Raw genomic sequence first — 20,276 nt, 5'->3', positions numbered from 1 at the left:
CCATTTAATTACATATTAAAGAAACAGATAAAAAAACAAAACAAAACAAAAAAAAAAACAAACAAACACACAACAAACATTCACAATACTGGATTTTTTTCAGGGGTGGGGCGCTTTTTTTTTTTTTTTTTTTGAAGTTAAAAAAAAAAGGGCACTAACGATCGGCGGTCGTGGTCGATCCTGTTGATCTTGCCACCGATGAACACGCGGATCTTGCAGTCCTTCCACTTCTTTTTGTTGGTGAGCAGGTAGGGGATGAGCAGAGTGAGGCCTGCATGGGGCACAACACACACAGCTCAAAAAGGGGCGCGCGGACCGCAACGCTTCTGCCGCACGTTCTGGCGAGAGCGCTGGAGCGGGGACGCACCGCCATCGTCGAACAGCCACCACACGTCCACCGTGCCCTTTCCCTGTTCCTTCTGGAACTGGCGACTGGCCTCGAGCAGCTTCTGGTCGTCCACGTTCAGCGGCGCCGTTGGGCTCGTTTTATCTGCAGTCACACGCACACCGCAACACGCACACAAAAAAAAACACACATCAGCTAACGTGCTCCGTCAGAAGCGAGGAAGGACGGCGCGGTCGGCTACTCTGCCGCATTCGGCTGCGACACCGGCATGGCATGCAGCAAACAGTGGTGGGAAAATTCAGGTTTGTGTTTTATCCGAAGGCCACAGAGTCACAGAAGAATGAAGCCCCTGAAGAGAGCCAGGGCTCCACACTTCCGAGCAAAGGGCTCAACTATTAGCCAGAAAATTAAAGCGCTCACTCCTGTTTCCCAGAAATTAGGAGCTCCACCATGTAACATTAGAGGCACTCTGCTGCACAGAATTTCATAATTTAGTTCTTCATTAGAAGCAGATTTTGTGAAGAGAGAAGTGAGGAGAAACAAAACCATGTTAATCAAAGCAGAGAAACAACTACGTGTGTCTGCACACACACACACACGGAGTTTGGTGATAGTACCACACAGGTAGGCCGGAAGCCATGAGGAGAGAGTTTGAAAGAAAGCCAGCAGAACTAACACCACGACCAACATTACAGCCGAAGAGAAGAGTTCTTCTTAAACAACATCTAACTAGGCAGTGGGCACATCGATAGCGCTAAAAAGAGCAAAAGGAGAGAGAGAGAGAGAGAGAACTCAAAACACAAGATAGACTGCCTGCCTTTTCTCAACAGGGGCTGTGTGGGGGCTTTGCCGTCATCCTCGTCATCTGGATAAAGTTCCCAAAAAAATGGGAAAGAAGAGGGGGAGAAAAACAGAGGAGAGTTAACGTTTCGCTGCTGTTGTGATGGGAAGCGTGCGTCAACAGCGAGGTACAAAGGCAGGTCTGTTCTTTTAACTCTGCATTAGAAACAGCTCTGAATAAAATAAACTGCACTCCACAAAAGGAAAAACAAAAACAAACAAACAAACAAACAAAAATGCAAACACAAACACATCAGACACTCAATACCGATCTCGTCATGTCTTAGGAGTGAGGCATCAACCTTTAAATGAACACAATATACACTGTGCTCACACATACTGTAGCTGCATCTCTCACGCACACACCTCTTCAATATGCCATCCGGGATGAAGGAATTTAGGCGCATTTGGGACTGTCATCTGATAGTCATCACTGAAAAAATTCCCTCCACCATCATTTAGGTTCACACAGATCCTTCTTATACCATGAAGGAATTTCCCCTCACATTTTCATGCTTCAAGGCACACCTTCTGAAGAATCCTTCTAGAATCTCCAGAGGGCTCCTCTATAACTCACATAAGATATGCTTTGAGCTGGACTTGCACACAAGGATAAGCCGATTTCTGAGGAAATCATAAGGGAGCCGGTATTGGAGTTATTGACGATATTCTTCAGTGTGTTGTTGTTCTCACCCAGTTCTGAGTCCTCCTCAGCCTCAGTCAAGGAATCCGTGACCCTTAGTATCAGATTTACGGACTGGCACTAACACAGACAGATAATCGGCCCTGTTCTCAGGACAATTTAAGAGCACTGGCCAAAAACACAAATAAAAAGTTTAAGCAGTGTTGGAGCGGGCCAAAAAACCTTCTCAAACGCAAAATGTCATCAGGGAACGGTGAAATATGCTAAGCACCCATCAGAGCAGACCGCACTCTGCATCAGCCAGCTGGCCGCAATTTCAGATAGCGTTCATTAACGCGCCCCGTGAGGATCAGCTCTCTCAAACAACCCCCCCCGCACCTACGGGGTCGTCCTACACGTGATGTCACATGGAAGAAGGGGAAGGGGGCCCTTTAAGAGGGCTGAGACATGGACAGCGTGACGTGACGTGAGGCATCGTGTAAATACCACCACCCTGCGCCATTCCCAGCCCAGCTGCTTCCCGTTTGTGGGAACCAGCTTCCAGTTTATTTGTTGCAAAGTCACTGGGGTAGATGTCTCAGTGACCCCACATGACCTCAGACAAGGACATGTGAGATGTGATGGGTTTTAGCAAATGCAGCACTGAGGTCCCGCGGGAAGAGCCAGGAGTCACGGGAGCAAGCCACAGCACTTCCTGTGCACGCAGGAAAACTGGGTCTACTGAAAAGGAGCATTTGTAAGAATGCGAGAAAGATCCTGAGGCATGAAATCAAATGTTTTATCTTCCCAGCAATGTCTACAACAGACAAGATTTTTCTCCCCATCTGTCAATATTGAGGATGTTTCTTGCAAAACAAAAACACCTTTCAGTGGACAAATCATTACCTTCCTCACCAAATGTCAGATTTTTTTTTTTTTTTTTTACTTAATTGAAGCTCTTAAGTTCATCCAACAAACAGGCAAACACACACGGCCGCTTACCTTTCTGGACAGCTGGACTGTTCTGAATGCTTGCAGTCTTGGAAGAGGGCTTGGAGGAGTCGCCGTCCGAGTCTTTGCTCATGTCGATGGACACCACCACATCCTTCATGGCTGAAGTATCATCTTTGGAGGCAGAAGAATCACCTAGTTATTACACAGCATATATGTTTTGAGCCACTGTGCAAAGAAGTCCAAGCAATTTTAAATGGAATTTAGCAGAAATAAGGTTTCCTGTTTATGGAAAGCCACATCATTACAAGGATAATTTATTTTACCCAAACATAGAAGTCCTTTGACTTTGAAATATTTAACTCCTAATTCCTACTACTTTAGGCTTCAATGGACCATAAGCAGGAGCCTTTTCAAAGCACAAGGTGTGCCTTGTTAGCTACTAGGGCATATTCAATGGACAGCTGTGAGGATTTGCATCAGTATAAAAAGACACATTACATATGTAATGTGGACACTGAGGAGAATGGAAAGCCAACAGCAATGCATTAGCTCAAAGAAAGTCGTTAACGGTACTTTACCATACCAATGTATTGTCATTAAAATAAAAGTAGCTTGCAAGGTTATCATCTAAATCATCAATATCACAATATGTGGCAGGGTCTGCACTATACCTTGGCCTTGGATATGGGAAATATCAAGTCCTTCTCTCAGTCTGAGAATGACAGCACCATACTGGAAGTCAAAGGCATCACTAGAAAACACACACACACACACACACACACACACACACACACACACACGTTAGCAAATTGCGGCAGGAAGTCGGACATCAAGCAGATTGGTCTGTGATCTGTTTACATTGGAGCTGTACTTTTCCACCAGGATGGAATGATTACCATAAATACTGCCTGCGAAGAAACGAGCATGAGCACATATTTTGCTGTTAGAGGGTGCGGGACATTCGCACCGCTGAAGGGAGAGCCCCACAGCCCCGGAGGCGCTCGCACCAACCCGAGCCGCTTCTACGCAACCGGCTGCGAGAAATCCCCCGCGGGTGCTAGAACTCTCTCTGCCCCTTAATCCATGCAGTGCTTCTTCGCAGCCTTGCATGCCAGAAGCGTCTTAGCACATGGAGCGCCGTGCAAGGAAAGAGCGCGCGACGACTTGAATTCTCTCCCCTTCATACCATGACGACGACGCTGCAAAGTTCTGCAGGAGCTGTATTCTACATGGCACCATGCATGGGTGAAATGTTGGCAGGCTCTTTCGTTAGTCTCCCTTGTATAATAAACCACACATTTTAGTACTGAACAGTGCCCTTCAAAAAAATTAAAAAAATTAAAAATCGGATCACGAGCTCCACATGCCTTGCAGTCAGGTTATGAGCCTAGACTAAAACGGACTTTACAGTGTTATATCAAAGATCTCAAATACAAACCATCCAATCTGTGTCTGTTGGCATTATGTAAATAGATTCAACATTCCAGGGTGCCTAGATCAGTTTTGGCTCTGGTGCCTGACTCACTGTATCAGGTTGATGTAGGTTTCTGTATCCTTCATGTCTGCACTTCTCCAGTCGTTCTTGAAGCCGAGCACTAGTGTGTTTGGCCTCAGTCTCCCGAGCCCCACAGCCTGAGAAGCACATGCACGGAGTCAGAGCTGGAACACCCCAGAGCCAGAAGACATGCCCAACAAGCCTACACTTGTTCATCTAAATAGTGGGACTTTGTTTTTGTTTTTATTTTAAATATATATATATATATATATATATATATATATATATATATATATATATATATATATATATATATATTTAAATTTATATTTATAACACACACACACACACACACACACACACACACCTGTAGAAGGTACTGTGTGCCTTGTCGCAGGTCCTCAGCAACGACGGGGCTGTAAAAAGACTTGGACTTGTTGTTGAGAAGCCAGCGCTGGTAGCGCAACATGTCGCTGTTCAGCTCTTTAAAGTTAGGCCGGCGGGAACACTACAGACACAGAACAAAGGCAGGTCACGACAGAGTAGAAGAGGTCCAAGGCCCTCACCCAACAGTGAGATGTCCTTACAATGGCTCATAACCACACACACACACAAAAAAATGCCCGTTTATGAATTCTAATCTTCAGAGCTTGATTAGCCATAATGAAGGAGTGGGAAAGCGAGGCACTTTACAACAGGAACATGCTCGGCCTGCCCAGTTTCTGGGTTTGGTAATGGAATATGTGGTGGGAGCCAGCGGAAGGGTGCTGGGCTCCTCCGGGTCCAGTTGCGGGAGCCTGATGGAACCGGCTCCCAAACAACGTGCTTTTGATTACCGCAGTCGGCACGGCCCAGCAGGGGAGCAGCTGTAAAGTGCCTTTTCACAACTATTACTTCAGTGCCTTCCCCAGCACTGGCATAATGGACCACAACTTTATTGTACAAATGGGCATTTAAATGCACAAACAATCTAGAAAACAACAAACTATTGTGTTGAAAAACCCATAGTTAGAGAGTAGCAACATAAATTACTACACCTTTATAGACTGAATGGCTATAGATTCCAAAACAAATATTTAAGGACACGCATGTTTTTTTATTAATTTAAACAAGCGTTTGCTGTAGGCGGTGTGCAGTTGGGAACTTACGATGCGCACATGGCCACAGACCATGAGGCCAACATTCTTGGTGAAGGCGTGGACCAGATTGAGGAGGGCCGGGCGAGAATTGGGCGCTCCCGTCATCACCAAACACTGCGGCCTGTGAAAAACAACCGGGCGACGCCATCATACCCTGCCATTAAGAACAATTTCCTCGACACACCTTACCTACGGCTGCTGAATTAGTTCAGTTAACATGATGCGACAAACAAGCCGTGTGGAGAACAGCAGCCACCAGAATGAGTAATTGGACAGGTCTACCTTCACATGACCTTCACAGATCACCTCTCTGATCAGTCAAAGAATGTGAGAAGTCCAGATTAGTGTACTTCAAAGACACAATGCTACAAAAAAAAGGATTACGGCCAGGCAAAAGCTAAGAGTAACTCGTTTGATAATCAAGCTATTATCAGACACTCCCTAATTCTCCACAGGCTTATTGCCATGGGAACACTAAGAGGCTGTGCTCTGGTTAGAGTTTCCTTTATTTCAGCTCGTACGGTCCTGATAAGCTGAAAACTTGCTTAAAGTTAATGAGATTAGAGTCGCTCTGCATTAATGCCACACTCTGTAATGACCTACTGTAATGTGACTACTTACTTTTCAAATCAGCATCTTCTCACCTCACATTAAAAAACAAACCATTCAGAGAACAAGAACTGCACGCGAACGCCACCGTTTTTGCTGCACACAGAGATCAGACTGAGATCAGACAAGGGATCTTTGCTCCGTACAGACTCTGATTCCCGACTCCTACGAACTGCTCACCCAGACTGGCCACTCAAGTGCAGCGGCGGTCGCATTAGCAGCTGACAACCTTTTTTTTTTTTACTCTAAAAAGCCTTGCGGTCTGCCAGTCGGAACCAGGCAGATAAATGGATATGAAGGGGAAAGCAAGACACTAATCACTACCAAAGTGCAAAGTGGTGTGTAGACCTGCTCTTTAATGCTTGGTGTAACTGCAGACAGCAGAATGCACCTCTCATTATGCAGACATTGTAGAAGGGAATCCACAGCCCACTTTATAGTTCAAATGTGAAAACACTTCACATTTAAAATTGACAGAAACAGATCACAAGCACCACTACCACCACCGGGTCATATTAGCCCTACAGTCTTGAACTAAATTTTACTACCAAAAATGATTTTTCTTGTAAAACCCTCTTAGCCCATGACTTGGTATTTGTCAATAAAATCAGACTAAAATACATCTCTTTGGCTTCTATGCTTCCATTGCAAGGTATTTGAAGATTGATGGGAATGTCAAATTGAACTTGAAAGCAACGGTATACTTCACTGTCTTATGTAAGCCTCTTGTGGCGATTTCATGCTAGTAGAAATATCTGCAGCATCACACTGCAGAGTCAGGTTACTGACTGTGGCATATCAGCAAGTACAGAACAGCTCATCTTAAGTTTTGTGGTACAGTATCCTGGAGTGCAGGAAAACAGTGCTCTCTGGGTGTGTTTTCAGAGAGAACAAAACCCCATCACTGGGAATCCTTGAAAGCCGGAGCCAGTAAACCATTATAACATTATCTGGGGAAAACAGGGATTGCCTAAAGCAGACTGTGCTAAATGGCACATGCGCACACATGAAATGTGCAAACAACCTGCATTAATCCAGAATCATTAAACCTCAGAAACAATGAAATACACCATCTCTCCTATAATGGTGAAATCAAGTGTAAAATAACAGGTATCTGGTCAATTTCTTTATAAGAATCTTTATAACAATTAAGACTAAAACAGGAGTAAAGTGAGTGCTCTATACCTGAAGGTTTTCACGTGGTCTGAGACACCGCAGAGCTGCAGGCTGTGTGTCAGGGCCTGGTGGTAGGTCAGTGCCTGGGTGGAAGAACCCCAGTTCACATCTGCAAATGGAGCACATTCAGTTCAGCCCCCCACTATTGTAACCTCGAAACCTGTTCCCTCTCTAGCAACATTTACATAGCTGTGTGTGCTCGCATGTGGTCTTAGGCACTGTGAAGGTCATTTACACAAAAACCACACCCCCCGCACGAAAACAAAGAGAACCGCAGAGTACTTGGGGGGTGAGTGTGTGTGTGTGCATGCACGCTGCATGGGAACCATCGGCATCTGCCCTGAGTGCACCAGTGGCCCGGCATGCCGGTGACCCAGAGGGCTGCAGACCCTCGAACGGACCCAGCGTGCTGACCAGGCTGGTGCATGCACATGCACCACCCCTTCTGGGTGCAGGACTGAACAAGGACAGACCCCAGCCTAGTCCCTGCCTTAGGCAAGTGTGGTCACTGCTTAGGCACAGCTAGCATTAGAGACAGCCTAGACCATAGAAACACTTGTGGGAAACACTACGAATGGCCTCAGTGCAAAGAGTTTCACACATGATCTGGTTACTGCTTACAGGTAATCTCTCACTATGAAACACTTAGGGGAAACACTACAAATGGCATCACCTTTCTAAAAGCCTGTGGCTCTTCTCTATAGGCGCTCGTGCATGTTTACATCTGTGGGTTGTATTTGTTTAACACATTGCTGAAGGGCAGTAAATAGAACAACCTTCTAAACTTACTGCATTGCTAATCTCATGAGTGTGATGGTTTAATATATTCAGCACATTTTGAAACTCATTAGCTAAGATGAACTAAAAGATATTTAACAATGGATTCTGCACTTAACCGAGTGCCGTACAAGGCTGTAGAGAATTACAGTCATGTGTTAACATCTAACTGCCCTTAACCCACCATGTGTGTCTATCCCGGGGAGAGTCTTAAAAATAAATAAAATTCCACCCTTACTAAAGCCTATGTATGTGTTTATTTATTTGCCAGGATTGCATCAATATGCTTTGAATGAGTCTACATTCTGTGAGCTGTTCTTGTGTGCGGCACTATACCAAAATCAACTGTACGGTTGTTTTGTTCATTATCAGGCCATCGAGTGGAATATTAAAATGAACATGCCTGTTCTTACTGTATCACCTTTGGAGAACAAACACTTTTAGAGAACTGGGACATAATGAGCTGAATCATCACACTGAATCTTGCTATTGTGGGACCGGCTCAGCATGGAAGCCTTCACAGCAACTCCAACCTAAAATAGAACAGCAGCTCCACTGCAGTGTGTGTGTGTGTGTGTGTGTGTGTGTGTGTGTGTTTGCGCATGGCTGTGCTGCACTGTGATGCAAAACCCGTCTCCCTCCCAATGCCCAAAAGCCATGCATCAGCAGGGAAAAAAAAGAATGAAATAAATAAAGCTAAAAAAATATTAATATCCAGGCAAAATACAGTTCAGAACAAAATTGTTCATGTCTATCTTAAGTGGACACAAAGTCAGAAAAGATGGCTCCATTACGCATTCCTGCAGCTGACCCAGTTCAGCAGTAGGAAGGAATTTAAATTAAATAGTAATTAAGACTGAGAAATATGGACAGGGAAAATCATTCCATGGGGATACGGAACAATTACACCAAGTTTGTTTTTTATATATATTGGTTTGTTTTGATTATGTCAGATAAGAAGACAGACAATGCAAAGAACAGTTTCACACATGCAGAGCCACCGGCATACGGTGGCATAACGTCTCACTATGACACAGCATCTTTGATCCTTGGGGGTGGGAGCCGTACAGGATCTTACCTGGCTTCTTGTAGCTCACGTAAATGTAGAGAGACAAGACGATGACGTTGGTCAACAGGGCTGCCCACCAGTTGATGACGAACATGACCACACAGCAGAGCACGGCTCCGGCCAGGGACACCCACATGTTGTAGTATTTAAAGCTGGGTCTCCACCCTGCCCAACATATGCAGGAAATAACGTTTAGAGGTGGGCGGTGCTAATCAACACAAGACTAATTGTGTTTGGCCTTTTGTGGCCCACTGATACAAATCCCAAAATGAACAGAATGTGCTACGGAAGTCTATATTTTACATCTGGTGCAAAAGTGTTGCTGGGCTAGTTAAAAAACATTTTAAATACTAGTTTATATATTTGGTACTTTAAAGATTGTACCAAACATAGTAAATACATTCTTTCAACTCAGTGTTACTTCTTTCCTACCAAGCTCTAAGCATTAAGGGTTATGTTACGCAAAACCCGGTATAAAACTCATATTTTGTGTGGCCAAGTAATGATCCTCCATGTTTTCCTCACCTGGTCCAACACAAATATAACAAATCCATTTCCTGGCTGGGACAGTCTACCACAGTGGACTCACAGTTTACATAAGCATGGGCACAGACTTGGATTAAAATGAGTTAGCACCAGTTAGGATACACATGAGAGGTTACTGTAACTACAGGGGTTTATCTGACAAAAGATCTACTACTAACCAAATGGCATTTTAGTGAGGTCAAGCAATTAAGCACTTGAGCTGTTACACTGTAATGCTAGGAAGGGAGCAGGACATAAAGGGTACACTTGACCATTAAAAAAAAACAAAATAAAACATAAAAAAAGTTCTACTTTATGAGAAACAGGACAAGTCAGTGAGTGTGAAATATTTCCTTGGAAACTGTACCCTTTATGTGCATGGAACTGTGTACGTAGGAACATTGTGAAGAACATCACAATTAGATCGAAGATATCTACCTGGTAGTCTTCTAGTGCTTTGGTATTGAAGGAAGGACATATCTCTTTACACAAAGAATAAATGATAATCTTGACATCAGTTTCAGGATAATATGCAAAATCCCGATCAAGAGCCAACAAATGATATTTTGTCAACGTGTTTTATGATGGAAAATAGTGAATAGTAAACAGCGACTGACAGAAACGTCAAATAAATGGCTCTCAAAAGCATTTGTCTAGAGATATTAGCTTAAACGGTAGTCCACAACTTATCCATGAAATTGTTTTAAACATTCTAGTCTGGAGAAAGCTTTTAAATCACTGCTTTTATAGTTTCTTTATAATCCCGTTTAAAAAGATTCCCCCAATTCCCTATAATCATTTTTACCCATTGGTCCACATGTTGCATATAGTGTGTCAACATGGGGAGATCAATATGGTCTCCCCAGGTCCATAAACAATATGCAACACCACACTGCCACTTTACATTTATTCCACTTATTCATTTATAAGCCAGACCCTCACCACAATCATTTGTACCTCTGAATTACATCTCTGACCAATAAAAGCACTTAACACCTATGACTGTTAACATATACACATGCTATAAATCATAGTAAGGGTATTAAACATAGGATATTCTAAACCATCTACGCATCAGTAACTGTTTCGCTCTTCATAAGCAAGTGAGAGCCTTACCAGGAGAGTTGGCCAGAGAGGCATGGAACACGGAGAAATTGATCAGGGCGTAAGAGGCCAGGAAGAAGTTGGATATGATCGGCGCAATGACGTTGAGTTCAGCTGCAACCACGAGAAACAGACATGCAGGTTTTATGAGAAGCCATTAAATATGAGGCGGAACTATGTAGAGCCCCCGTGGGGAACGCCGGCGTACCGATTAGGATGAAAGCCAGAGCGATGGCAAAGGTGAGAAGATAGCCACGTAGGGGCTCATTGTTCTTGCCGTAGCCCTTGGCGAAGCCGGCAATGCCTGGGTAGATGTTGTCTTTGCATAAAGCCTGAAGGGGAGGAAGGTTAAGTGACAATCATTTTTACATGAATATTTACTAAAGTGCCCTGTTTGTACTACTAAAGAAAGCCTTTATCCGGGATAGATGTTATTGTAGAGGCCCACCTGGAACACTTTGGGAGCGCTGACCAGAGAGGCCAGGGCCGAAGAGAGAGTTGCAGAGAAAATCCCTGCTGTGATGAGAGGCCCAAAACCTGAAACCACACTCATAACCTTGGGGTGGAGTAGGGAGAGAAGGGAAGCTGGTTTCAGTTCAGCTCAGCTCAGCATCAGGCATACTCTGTACACAGCCCATGCTGTAGCTTAGATTTCACTACTCACTGCCTTACCTGGAAGTCATTGTGGAGCCCATACTTGCAAGAAGACGACTGACTTCCATTAACTGGCTTGCAGGAGGAGAAGTCATAACCATACTTGCAGGCTGCACCATTGCATTTAAAGTCATCAGTCATAGTGCTATTGATCACAACGCCTGTGGCATCTCTCACAATGCAAGAGCCTAAGAACAAGGAGAAAGAAAAGGACCAGGTTGAAGATGAATTGGCCAAAAAATAATTTTAAAATGGCAATATAGATGTGAATACAGGAACACAGGAAGCCCAATTCCCACCCATTAGCCAGCTGGTTTCCCTCTGTCCTAACAACCAACCTGGAAGGTTCAGGCAAGCATGTGCTTCCTCCGAGACACATGAAGCCCAGCACAACATCTTTTCGAGCTGCCGGCTATACTGTAATACAGGGCAGCTGAATGCACTTGGAGGAAGGCATTAACTGCCCGTGTCAGCATGCATGAGCACACAGGCTGGCTAGTGTCGCAGAGAATGTCAGGGGACAGAGTAATGCCATCACTCTCACCCAGAAAGCAATCCCAATTTTATTCGATTGGACTCCTAGCCACTGATGGCTGAGAAACCATCAAGGATTGAACCAGTGACCTCTCAGTCATAAGGGTAACACTTTTCTGTTGCACCTCTCAGGGGCCCCAGAGCAAATTGGTTGACTACTGACAACCATTTACCTGCAGATATAGCAACACCCATGTAGACCAAGCCTGTGATAAGAATGGCCAAAAGAGTTCCCTTAGGGATCGCCATCTGGGGATCCTACAAATGCAAAAAAAATAGTGAAAGAATGTAAATGCACTATATTTTATGTTGAGACCACTTTAATACTGTGCATATGTTATGGGAATGTGACCACAACTCACTGCAAGATCTCCTGAGATGTTGGCCCCAGCGAGAATGCCAGTGGCTGCAGGGAAGAAGATGGCAAAGACAGAGAAGAACGTTTCTCCTCGGAAGTCCGGTGCTAAATTCTCTAGCAAGATGCCAGCTGAAGAAGAGAGGAGTTACAGTCACAGAGGGCAAAAGGCATGTGGAAAACAGTAACTTTTGTGGCAATTATCTAGAGTCGTACTCCCAAGAGGGCTTATTAGTACCATCATAGCTAAAGAATCCATATTTTTCCTTTGACTCGATGAAGATGAATGTGCCAATGAAGTAGTTGAAGATGGCACAGATCAAGATAACCAAAAGGAAAATCTGGGCCTGCAAGATCAAAATCAGCATATTAATACACACACACAGACACACAGACACACACACACACACACACAGACACACAGACCCAGACACGGACAGACACACAGACCCAGACACGGACAGACACACAGACCCAGACACGGACAGACACACAGACCCAGACACGGACAGACACACAGACCCAGACACGGACAGACACACAGACCCAGACACGGACAGACACACAGACCCAGACACGGACAGACACACAGACCCAGACACGGACAGACACACAGACCCAGACACGGACAGACACACAGACCCAGACACGGACAGACACACAGACCCAGACAGACACACAGACCCAGACACAGACAGACAGACCCAGACACAGACAGACACACAGACCCAGAGACACGGACAGACAGACAGACCCAGAGACACGGACAGACAGACAGACCCAGACACGGACAGACACACAGACCCAGACACGGACAGACACACAGACCCAGACACGGACAGACACACAGACCCAGACACGGACAGACACACAGACCCAGACACGGACAGACACACAGACCCAGACACGGACAGACACACAGACCCAGACACGGACAGACACACAGACCCAGACACGGACAGACACACAGACCCAGACACGGACAGACACACAGACCCAGACACGGACAGACACACAGACCCAGACACAGACAGACACACAGACCCAGACACAGACAGACACACAGACCCAGACACAGACAGACACACAGACCCAGACACAGACAGACACACAGACAGACACCCACGCAGACACCCCCAGACAAACACACAGACACACATAAATTAAAAATCACACCTTGGCCTCCCACTCCATGCCTGCCACCGAGATCCCCAGAAGGATAATGACAGTAATAGTTCCAACGATTCTGATGTCATTGACTTGATCAAACATGGTGGCACCAGCAACCTAAGCCACAATTAATAGATTAATAAATTAAAAATTACCCCAGAATAAGTTAATCTGCAGTAGCTACATACAGCATTACATTTTTTTTTATTTGCCTGCTATGAAGACAATGTACAAAATAAAGGGAATAACAGATTGTTTCTTACTTCAAGAAGTTCAACGACTGTCTCAGCAAATCCCACAACATACATGGCCACTGCCACTGCGTTGGCAAAAGCAAAGATTAGACCAATAGAGCCTCCAAATTCTGGGCCTAAACTTCGAGATATCAAATAATATGCCCCTCCTGAGGACAAGGGAAAAAAAACACAAACAGCAAAAATATATACATTACATTTTACAACACATTTATCACTAAAACTATCTATCTATCTGGATTCATTGGAGCTAATGCTATATTTTAAAAGATACAAGTGAACCTTGTCAACTTGGAGAATAATTTATGAAATGGAAAAACAGGCTTGACACCAACCTGGTAAAAATATTCAAACATGTTATACAGAGTTGTGTTCTGTGTGTGAAATTTCTAAAATCCCCCCCCCCCCCCCCAAAAAAAGATTAGTTTATGAAGGATCATCATCCATGGAAAAGGGCACTAGTCAAAACTCATGTTAAGGTTTGACTCCACTTAGGCTGACATTTTGTTGTGCAATTTGACAAAATACTTGCTTCAATCTAATAGAATAGCTGTAGACAGAACTCTGAGTCATGGACAGTGTTACTTGATTTGAGCAACAACTGTTAAATTTGTCTATCCTTTACTGAACGTTTTGACAGCTTGTCCAATGAGGCCTTTACACCAAATAGCTGCCTGTAAAATACAAGTTTATATTTCAATATCAACTTGTGCCAGTATCTGATCCTAAGCAAACAAGACCTCACTCGCATAGGTGAACAGAATGTTCAGTTTCCCTGAGTAATCTCAGAAGATATAAACACCCACACTCTGATATGATATCACTACCACGCTAAGTGAAAACCTCCACACAAAATAAATATAAATAAATCAAGATGTGTCCTATATCCTACCATTGAAAGGCAACAGAATACCCTCCCAACCACTTGAGGCAAAGGTGTTTGGATTTGGAAGCACCCTACTTAATCCTGCCGTTGCTGCCTGTTGTCACGGCATGTGGAACAGAGAACATATCCTTCTAGGCTGGGACATGGCCTTTGGTGTAAATAATTACAACTATGGTGGTCAGCGGAGCACACCAGATGAGCTGAAATACCAAGGCTGAGCAACTGGCACTACATGAATTGCATGTGGCTGACACTATACTTGTCCTAGAACGCTTTAAGTCTGGTCATCTGCAAAAATTTAGAAGGCTAGAAGAAGAAAGCCAAATCAAGTATTTAAACCCTCCAAATCATCAGTAACAAATTAACCCTAATTTGGGTTCATAACTAAACACTGATAGTTGAATTGTTCTCACTCATGGAAAATAATGGTATCAGATAATAAATCTAGAAAAACCATGAATACAGGTCTTCCTCTGTGGACCATGAATACAAGTCTTCCACTTAGATACAAAAATATTGTATACAAGTGTGGACTATAAATAACTCAGGACTGGTACAGGAACAGCAGGGAGGATAAGCAGGGTTCTTTGTTCATTACCATGCAAACTCTGTTTAGCTGCACTCATTCAACTTTTATTTGCACTGAAAAATGTTGCCACAAGAAAAAAAAAAAAGAGCAATATTGAATCAGTTTACATTACTAAACACTGCAAAGAGATGTTCTGACTGTCTCAGGAATGAACGGTCTTTTTCAACCAGGTGCATTAGACAATTCCTCGCCCTTCTGATCACCTTCCCACTAGCGCACTGTTGACTTGGCCTCAGCCACAGCTCAACACTCACGTTTCACCATCTGCGGATTACGCAATTCCTTAGCGAAATTAGTTATCATGCGATGGTGATTTTGACTGTCGACAAAAAGGGGAGGTAGTAATTTGTCTGGGGTTTTATGACCTGGCATGCAAAACCCTCTTTGGCAGGAGGCCCATGAAAGGGACATCAGCTGAAGAGGTGGCATCTTAATTCTGCACATGACCTTAACTGCATGCCCCAGGGTGTGTGCGATATCCTGACCAACCTATGGAACATTAACATATGGAGGTGATGACATATCGGTGCGGTGGATACAGTGGAGGGTACAATAATTAAATTTAGTAATTAGAGAAAACGACAGATAAAGGAGGAGAAACAGTTCAATATAGCCTAGGCAGTATAGTAGCACTGACGGCATTAAAAAAAAAAAAACTTATATAAAATATTTCTATGAATGTATTTTCCAGTACATGCAAGGTCAATAAAATATAGCTAATTTAAATTTTATTGAAGTTTACAAAACAAACAAAACAAACAAACAAAAAGGCAGTTTTAGTGGATAAATTCACAGAGCGGATTACATACGCAGTACACCACAATGGCTGGGACGCTCATAAAACAATGAACGGGCAAGTCAGCTAGCACAGGAGTGCAGAGTTGAACAGCTAGCTCTCATCACTCATAAGCAGGGAATAGGGAGACCACCACAGAGTCTCACTGACAGGACAATTCCTGAGGACAGATCAAGTTACACTGACCATTATAACTGCTCACAACTGTTCACTTGTACTGTCGGATTAATTAAAACCTCAGGGTGACCCCGGAGGCCCTCGTGGCTGGCCGACACACCCTGCAGCTCAAGCTCCTACTTAGCATGTAGTGATGACCAACGGGCCACCTCAGCATGGCTTCACGTGCAAGCGCTGTCCTTCCTATTCATTTACTCTTCATTTGCAGTGTGGAGTTTCTTACCTCCTCTCACGAAACCGTTGGTTGCTATCGCCGAGGTCGAGCAGCCAGTGATGCTGGTCACAACCGTTGCCATAGCAACGATAGCACAGGAACATACTGGGGGGGGGGGGGGCGGGGGGGAGACAAATCACGAAAATACCATCAAAGTGAAATATTGTGACAGAACTTTCCTGATGTATGAAGGAAAATTTCACTTCAGAAAATCCAGTAATCTCTCACTACAATGTGAAATTAAAAGCATTTAATTTCTAGTGGGTTGATCAGCACTGGCTTGTCCTCGCTGGTTAGTAATAGATAAATGGACAGAACAACTAATACAAACTATATCCACTGCCTCCAGTTGTGCCAAAAATAAGTTAAAAATGTACAAAAATACAGCAGATATACATTATACACGTTTATGAAGATCATGATAACCATCACCTTCAGACTCCTGCAAAATATTTTGTCATAGCCATTTTACATAAGGCCTTTTCATATCCCCTTCTTTACATGATATTCTTAACGCTAGCAGTTTACAACCAGTCGTGTTGCATTCTGCAGCAAATGCTTGCAAATGGCACTGAGAAATGAGCTTGTGCTTGACCGTTAACTGCAGCTGCCACCCTGCAGCAACATTCAGCACCCGGATGGTGGATGGCGAATGGGAGGCCATGGAGCCTGTGTGAATTAAAGGCTTTAATTCACATGAACTGGAGGAAGTGCTCCGGAGAGTCCAAACCTACCAACTCCGGCCTGGCCCACGATCCATGTCATGCGGATGAAGAGCATCACGCCCCAAATGTTCAACATGCAGCGGACCTGCACAGAGGGAGGATGGCAGTTAGGCGTTATGTAGACCGGAGGGAAAACGTTACGGACCAAAGCTCTTTTCCCAGCAAACCCGGCCTTGGCATCCATGGGAAGCCCAAGGCTGATGGCAGGAGTTGGTCCGTGTGTAATCTACACTGCTGTGTGACCTTTAACTGAAAGACTGAACTCCTGCCACGGTTTGAAAAAATGCTTTGGGTGACAAATGAAATGTGCGGCATACCTGAACATCAGAAGTTGTGACAACACATCAGTATATTATAAGATTTACCATCAAATATCAAAGAAATGATATCAATACAGGTGTCATGACAAAACCTTTAAAAGGGTCTTGATTTATCCTTTGCTTGTGTGTCTGGTTTTTGTTCATTCAAATGTTGAGAGAGTGAGTAGGTGGAAAATGTGGACAAATGTTAAGAAGAAGAGGAAGCATGTCCTGCACACATCAACACACGAGTGACGAGAACCAGGGACTATCCTTAAACTGCGAGTGCTTCAGCTCTGAAGCCTTAATACTAATCATCCAGCACTTAAAATAGGCAGAGGTTTTACTGTAAGAGCATCCTGTTCACTCTCAAAGAACTGGAAGAGTTTGTGAAGATGTTTTCCACAGTCATCGGCTTTCTGAAAGTAGTAGCACATCCCAGATAACACCACAAAATCCTAGCAGCATGGCACAGACATTTATGGGCAGGACGGAACGAGCAGTCCAATTCCCAGCAGGGGTTAGAAATCCTGAGCAGCATGTCACTGGTGCTCATTTTCATCTCCCGCTTTGTTTGGGTGTCATACTTCTACGGTCTGCGGCTCAGCTAATTGAGATGGTAGGCGAAAATGATGGAGTCCTCAGAGACATGGGGGGGAAGCTCTCCAAAGCAGTTCACCCACAGATCAAGCATACTTTTAACAAGTGTGTTGGAACATGGTCATGGCACTGCTCATATACATGCTAAAAGTCTGGACTGGGAGCAAGACACCAAAACAAACCAACAAAATGCTTACACAGTGTACTTAAAGCTCCCTTATTTATTAAAAGTATCATACCTGCAACATTTTGACCTCTATGGCCTTGTTCAGTCAAAACATTCAGGTGTAGTGACATTTACATTACACAGCAACCAGAGCAACAACAATCACACCGGAACCATACAGACGCCAGAGGTTCATCATCAAGGTTTAAATCTCATACATGCAATAAATTTATGTTACTTCTTCTGTTAGAAAAACATATCTATCTGTAATTTCAGGATTTAAGCCATAATAGATGAACAATAATGAATGATACAATACGATGAATTATAATTAAGACAACAAACAACTATGGAAAAAAGTGTCATTCATACAAAAAAAAATAAATAAAAATAATAATATCAAATTCTTTTTCAAGATCATCTGGAGACATACGATATCTTCAGGGTGTACAGCCATCAACATTCACGCTGTAAATGCCTTTTATCAAGATCACGGTCTCTGGGCAATTTCACCACTTTCTCTATGCATTTAAGAATTGTGACAAAGACATTTACAAATGAGCTGCAACAGGACTACGTTCACCACCTGTTCCACTATTGCTTTCACATTCACTAATCCAGTCTCAAAGCGTTACCTACTTAAGAGCCACCTTGGGCAGCAAGCCATACTGAAGTTTCTTACTTATTTGCAGCTTCCGTTCATTTGGCTACGTATATGCACACTCTTATTCAGTACCTGAAGCTGGTTCCTTATTTGTAGCATCTAATTCAGTAAAAGACAGTAAATTAAAAGATGATCTGATCATAAATCAGTTCATTCATTTTCTCATCCTTACATTGTGACTATTAAAAAAGAGATTAAAATCTAATAAATATTCTGTTTATAAAATATAACCTTCAAATTCAGTGTATAATTATATGTATTTAATTATATAAATAGTTTTGGGATCCCCCAGCTTCATTTAAACTGTAAGGAAAACCTATTTGTAATCAGACTTATGGTTTTTAATATCTCAGAATTGAGAACACGGCAAATTCACTGCACACTGTGTAATAGGGCACAATGACAAAGGAATATGAAAAGTAAATATCAGAGGCACAACTAAAGGCTTTATTGATATCTGGCCAGAAAAATAATAATGTTCCTCATACAGAACGTTTCCTTCCCAGTAAGGAAAGGCTGGTTTTAGGCTGGCTGAAGCTCACTTCACACCTCAAAACTAAAGTCATAACATGGCACACGGAGCATTAGAGCTCAGCACAGTGGCGCATGAAGAAGCAGCTGAAATTCCACATCAGTTTTGTGGACTTTAATGACCCTGGCTCAATGTGCCATATTGCCAGTGTTGAGTTGTAAGATTATCTTGGGCCAGTCTAAAACCAGGTTTTCCTTACACGGAAGGACACATTTTGTATGATGAATATATTACTTATCTGGCAAGAGACGAATAAAGACTCCAGAAGCAAAATAAATCTATTGCTATTGTGCCCTATTGCTCAGTGTTTCTTCTATGTTGCCAATTGTGAGGTTTTAGCCTGACCCATGGTGGTCATGTACAATTTTCTCCTCATACAAAAATACTTGATCTTTGTTGAAAAATTCTCATTTGTCTGGCCTGTGAATATTGTTTTTCAAAAAAAAAAAAAAATTCCAAAAATTCATATTCAAATAAAATGATAGTAAAATGTGGCTAAGTTTTTTTTTTTTTTTTTTTTTTTTTTTTTTTTTTTTTACAATGTTACTAAGAGAAACTGAATCAATTCTTAATCAAACCAAATCACATGACCTTGGTGTTACTAGACTACACTCTACCTACTCTACCAGGTGCGCTATAGAAGTCTATATGAAAGGAATCAGAAGATGCCTGGTGTGGATCCTAACATCTGCAGCAACTTGCTCAACAACCTGAGCTCTCAAACACCACAACAGCCAAAGATCTTACCAGCACTCCTTTCACCCATCCAAACTTCACAACTCCTTTGGACTCAGCTGCTTCTTTGGCTGCAGCCTCCTCGGCTGGGGTCAGCTCATCGCCGTTGGCAAATCCATCCTCAAAAGGCTCCTTCAAATGACAAACAGATACGGCCATTAACAAAACAGTATAAAACATGAATAATTACACCACTATTACTGACATTGCTCCATTAGTTCTATAGGTGATTAAGGTTAACAATTAATGTCACTTAAGCTGTAGTGAGCT

At 43.2% G+C, this 20,276-nt stretch overlaps 1 protein-coding gene across 5 annotated transcripts in view; it reads right to left on the bottom strand.

The window, feature by feature from the left end:
* Positions 1-20,276, bottom strand: part of slc12a2 (solute carrier family 12 member 2) — a 48,105-nt gene that overhangs the window by 8,729 nt on the left and 19,100 nt on the right. For 2 of the 5 annotated variants that reach the window (XM_035535394.2, XM_081702141.1), the window contains exons 2-23: positions 20,019-20,138; positions 17,020-17,095; positions 16,295-16,390; positions 13,633-13,772; positions 13,376-13,486; positions 12,438-12,546; positions 12,207-12,331; positions 12,018-12,102; positions 11,329-11,498; positions 11,105-11,212; positions 10,865-10,988; positions 10,669-10,770; positions 9,037-9,192; positions 7,191-7,290; positions 5,406-5,517; positions 4,625-4,765; positions 4,288-4,394; positions 3,434-3,513; positions 2,811-2,954; positions 1,164-1,211; positions 368-490; positions 160-271 (exon numbers count right to left, since the gene is read on the bottom strand). In XM_035535394.2, the coding sequence (XP_035391287.1) occupies positions 160-271; positions 368-490; positions 1,164-1,211; positions 2,811-2,954; positions 3,434-3,513; positions 4,288-4,394; positions 4,625-4,765; positions 5,406-5,517; positions 7,191-7,290; positions 9,037-9,192; positions 10,669-10,770; positions 10,865-10,988; positions 11,105-11,212; positions 11,329-11,498; positions 12,018-12,102; positions 12,207-12,331; positions 12,438-12,546; positions 13,376-13,486; positions 13,633-13,772; positions 16,295-16,390; positions 17,020-17,095; positions 20,019-20,138 (2,489 nt within the window). The remainder of the gene's footprint in view (positions 1-159; positions 272-367; positions 491-1,163; positions 1,212-2,810; positions 2,955-3,433; positions 3,514-4,287; positions 4,395-4,624; positions 4,766-5,405; positions 5,518-7,190; positions 7,291-9,036; positions 9,193-10,668; positions 10,771-10,864; positions 10,989-11,104; positions 11,213-11,328; positions 11,499-12,017; positions 12,103-12,206; positions 12,332-12,437; positions 12,547-13,375; positions 13,487-13,632; positions 13,773-16,294; positions 16,391-17,019; positions 17,096-20,018; positions 20,139-20,276) is intronic. The other 3 variants (XM_035535395.2, XM_035535396.2, XM_035535397.2) reach the window with 3 other exon arrangements.

The sequence above is a fragment of the Electrophorus electricus genome, chromosome 19 (genome assembly GCF_041902795.1).
Source record: "Electrophorus electricus isolate QZ-2024a chromosome 19, ASM4190279v1, whole genome shotgun sequence".
Classification (NCBI taxonomy): domain Eukaryota; kingdom Metazoa; phylum Chordata; class Actinopteri; order Gymnotiformes; family Gymnotidae; genus Electrophorus; species Electrophorus electricus.
This window is presented reverse-complemented; position numbering and strand designations above follow the sequence as displayed.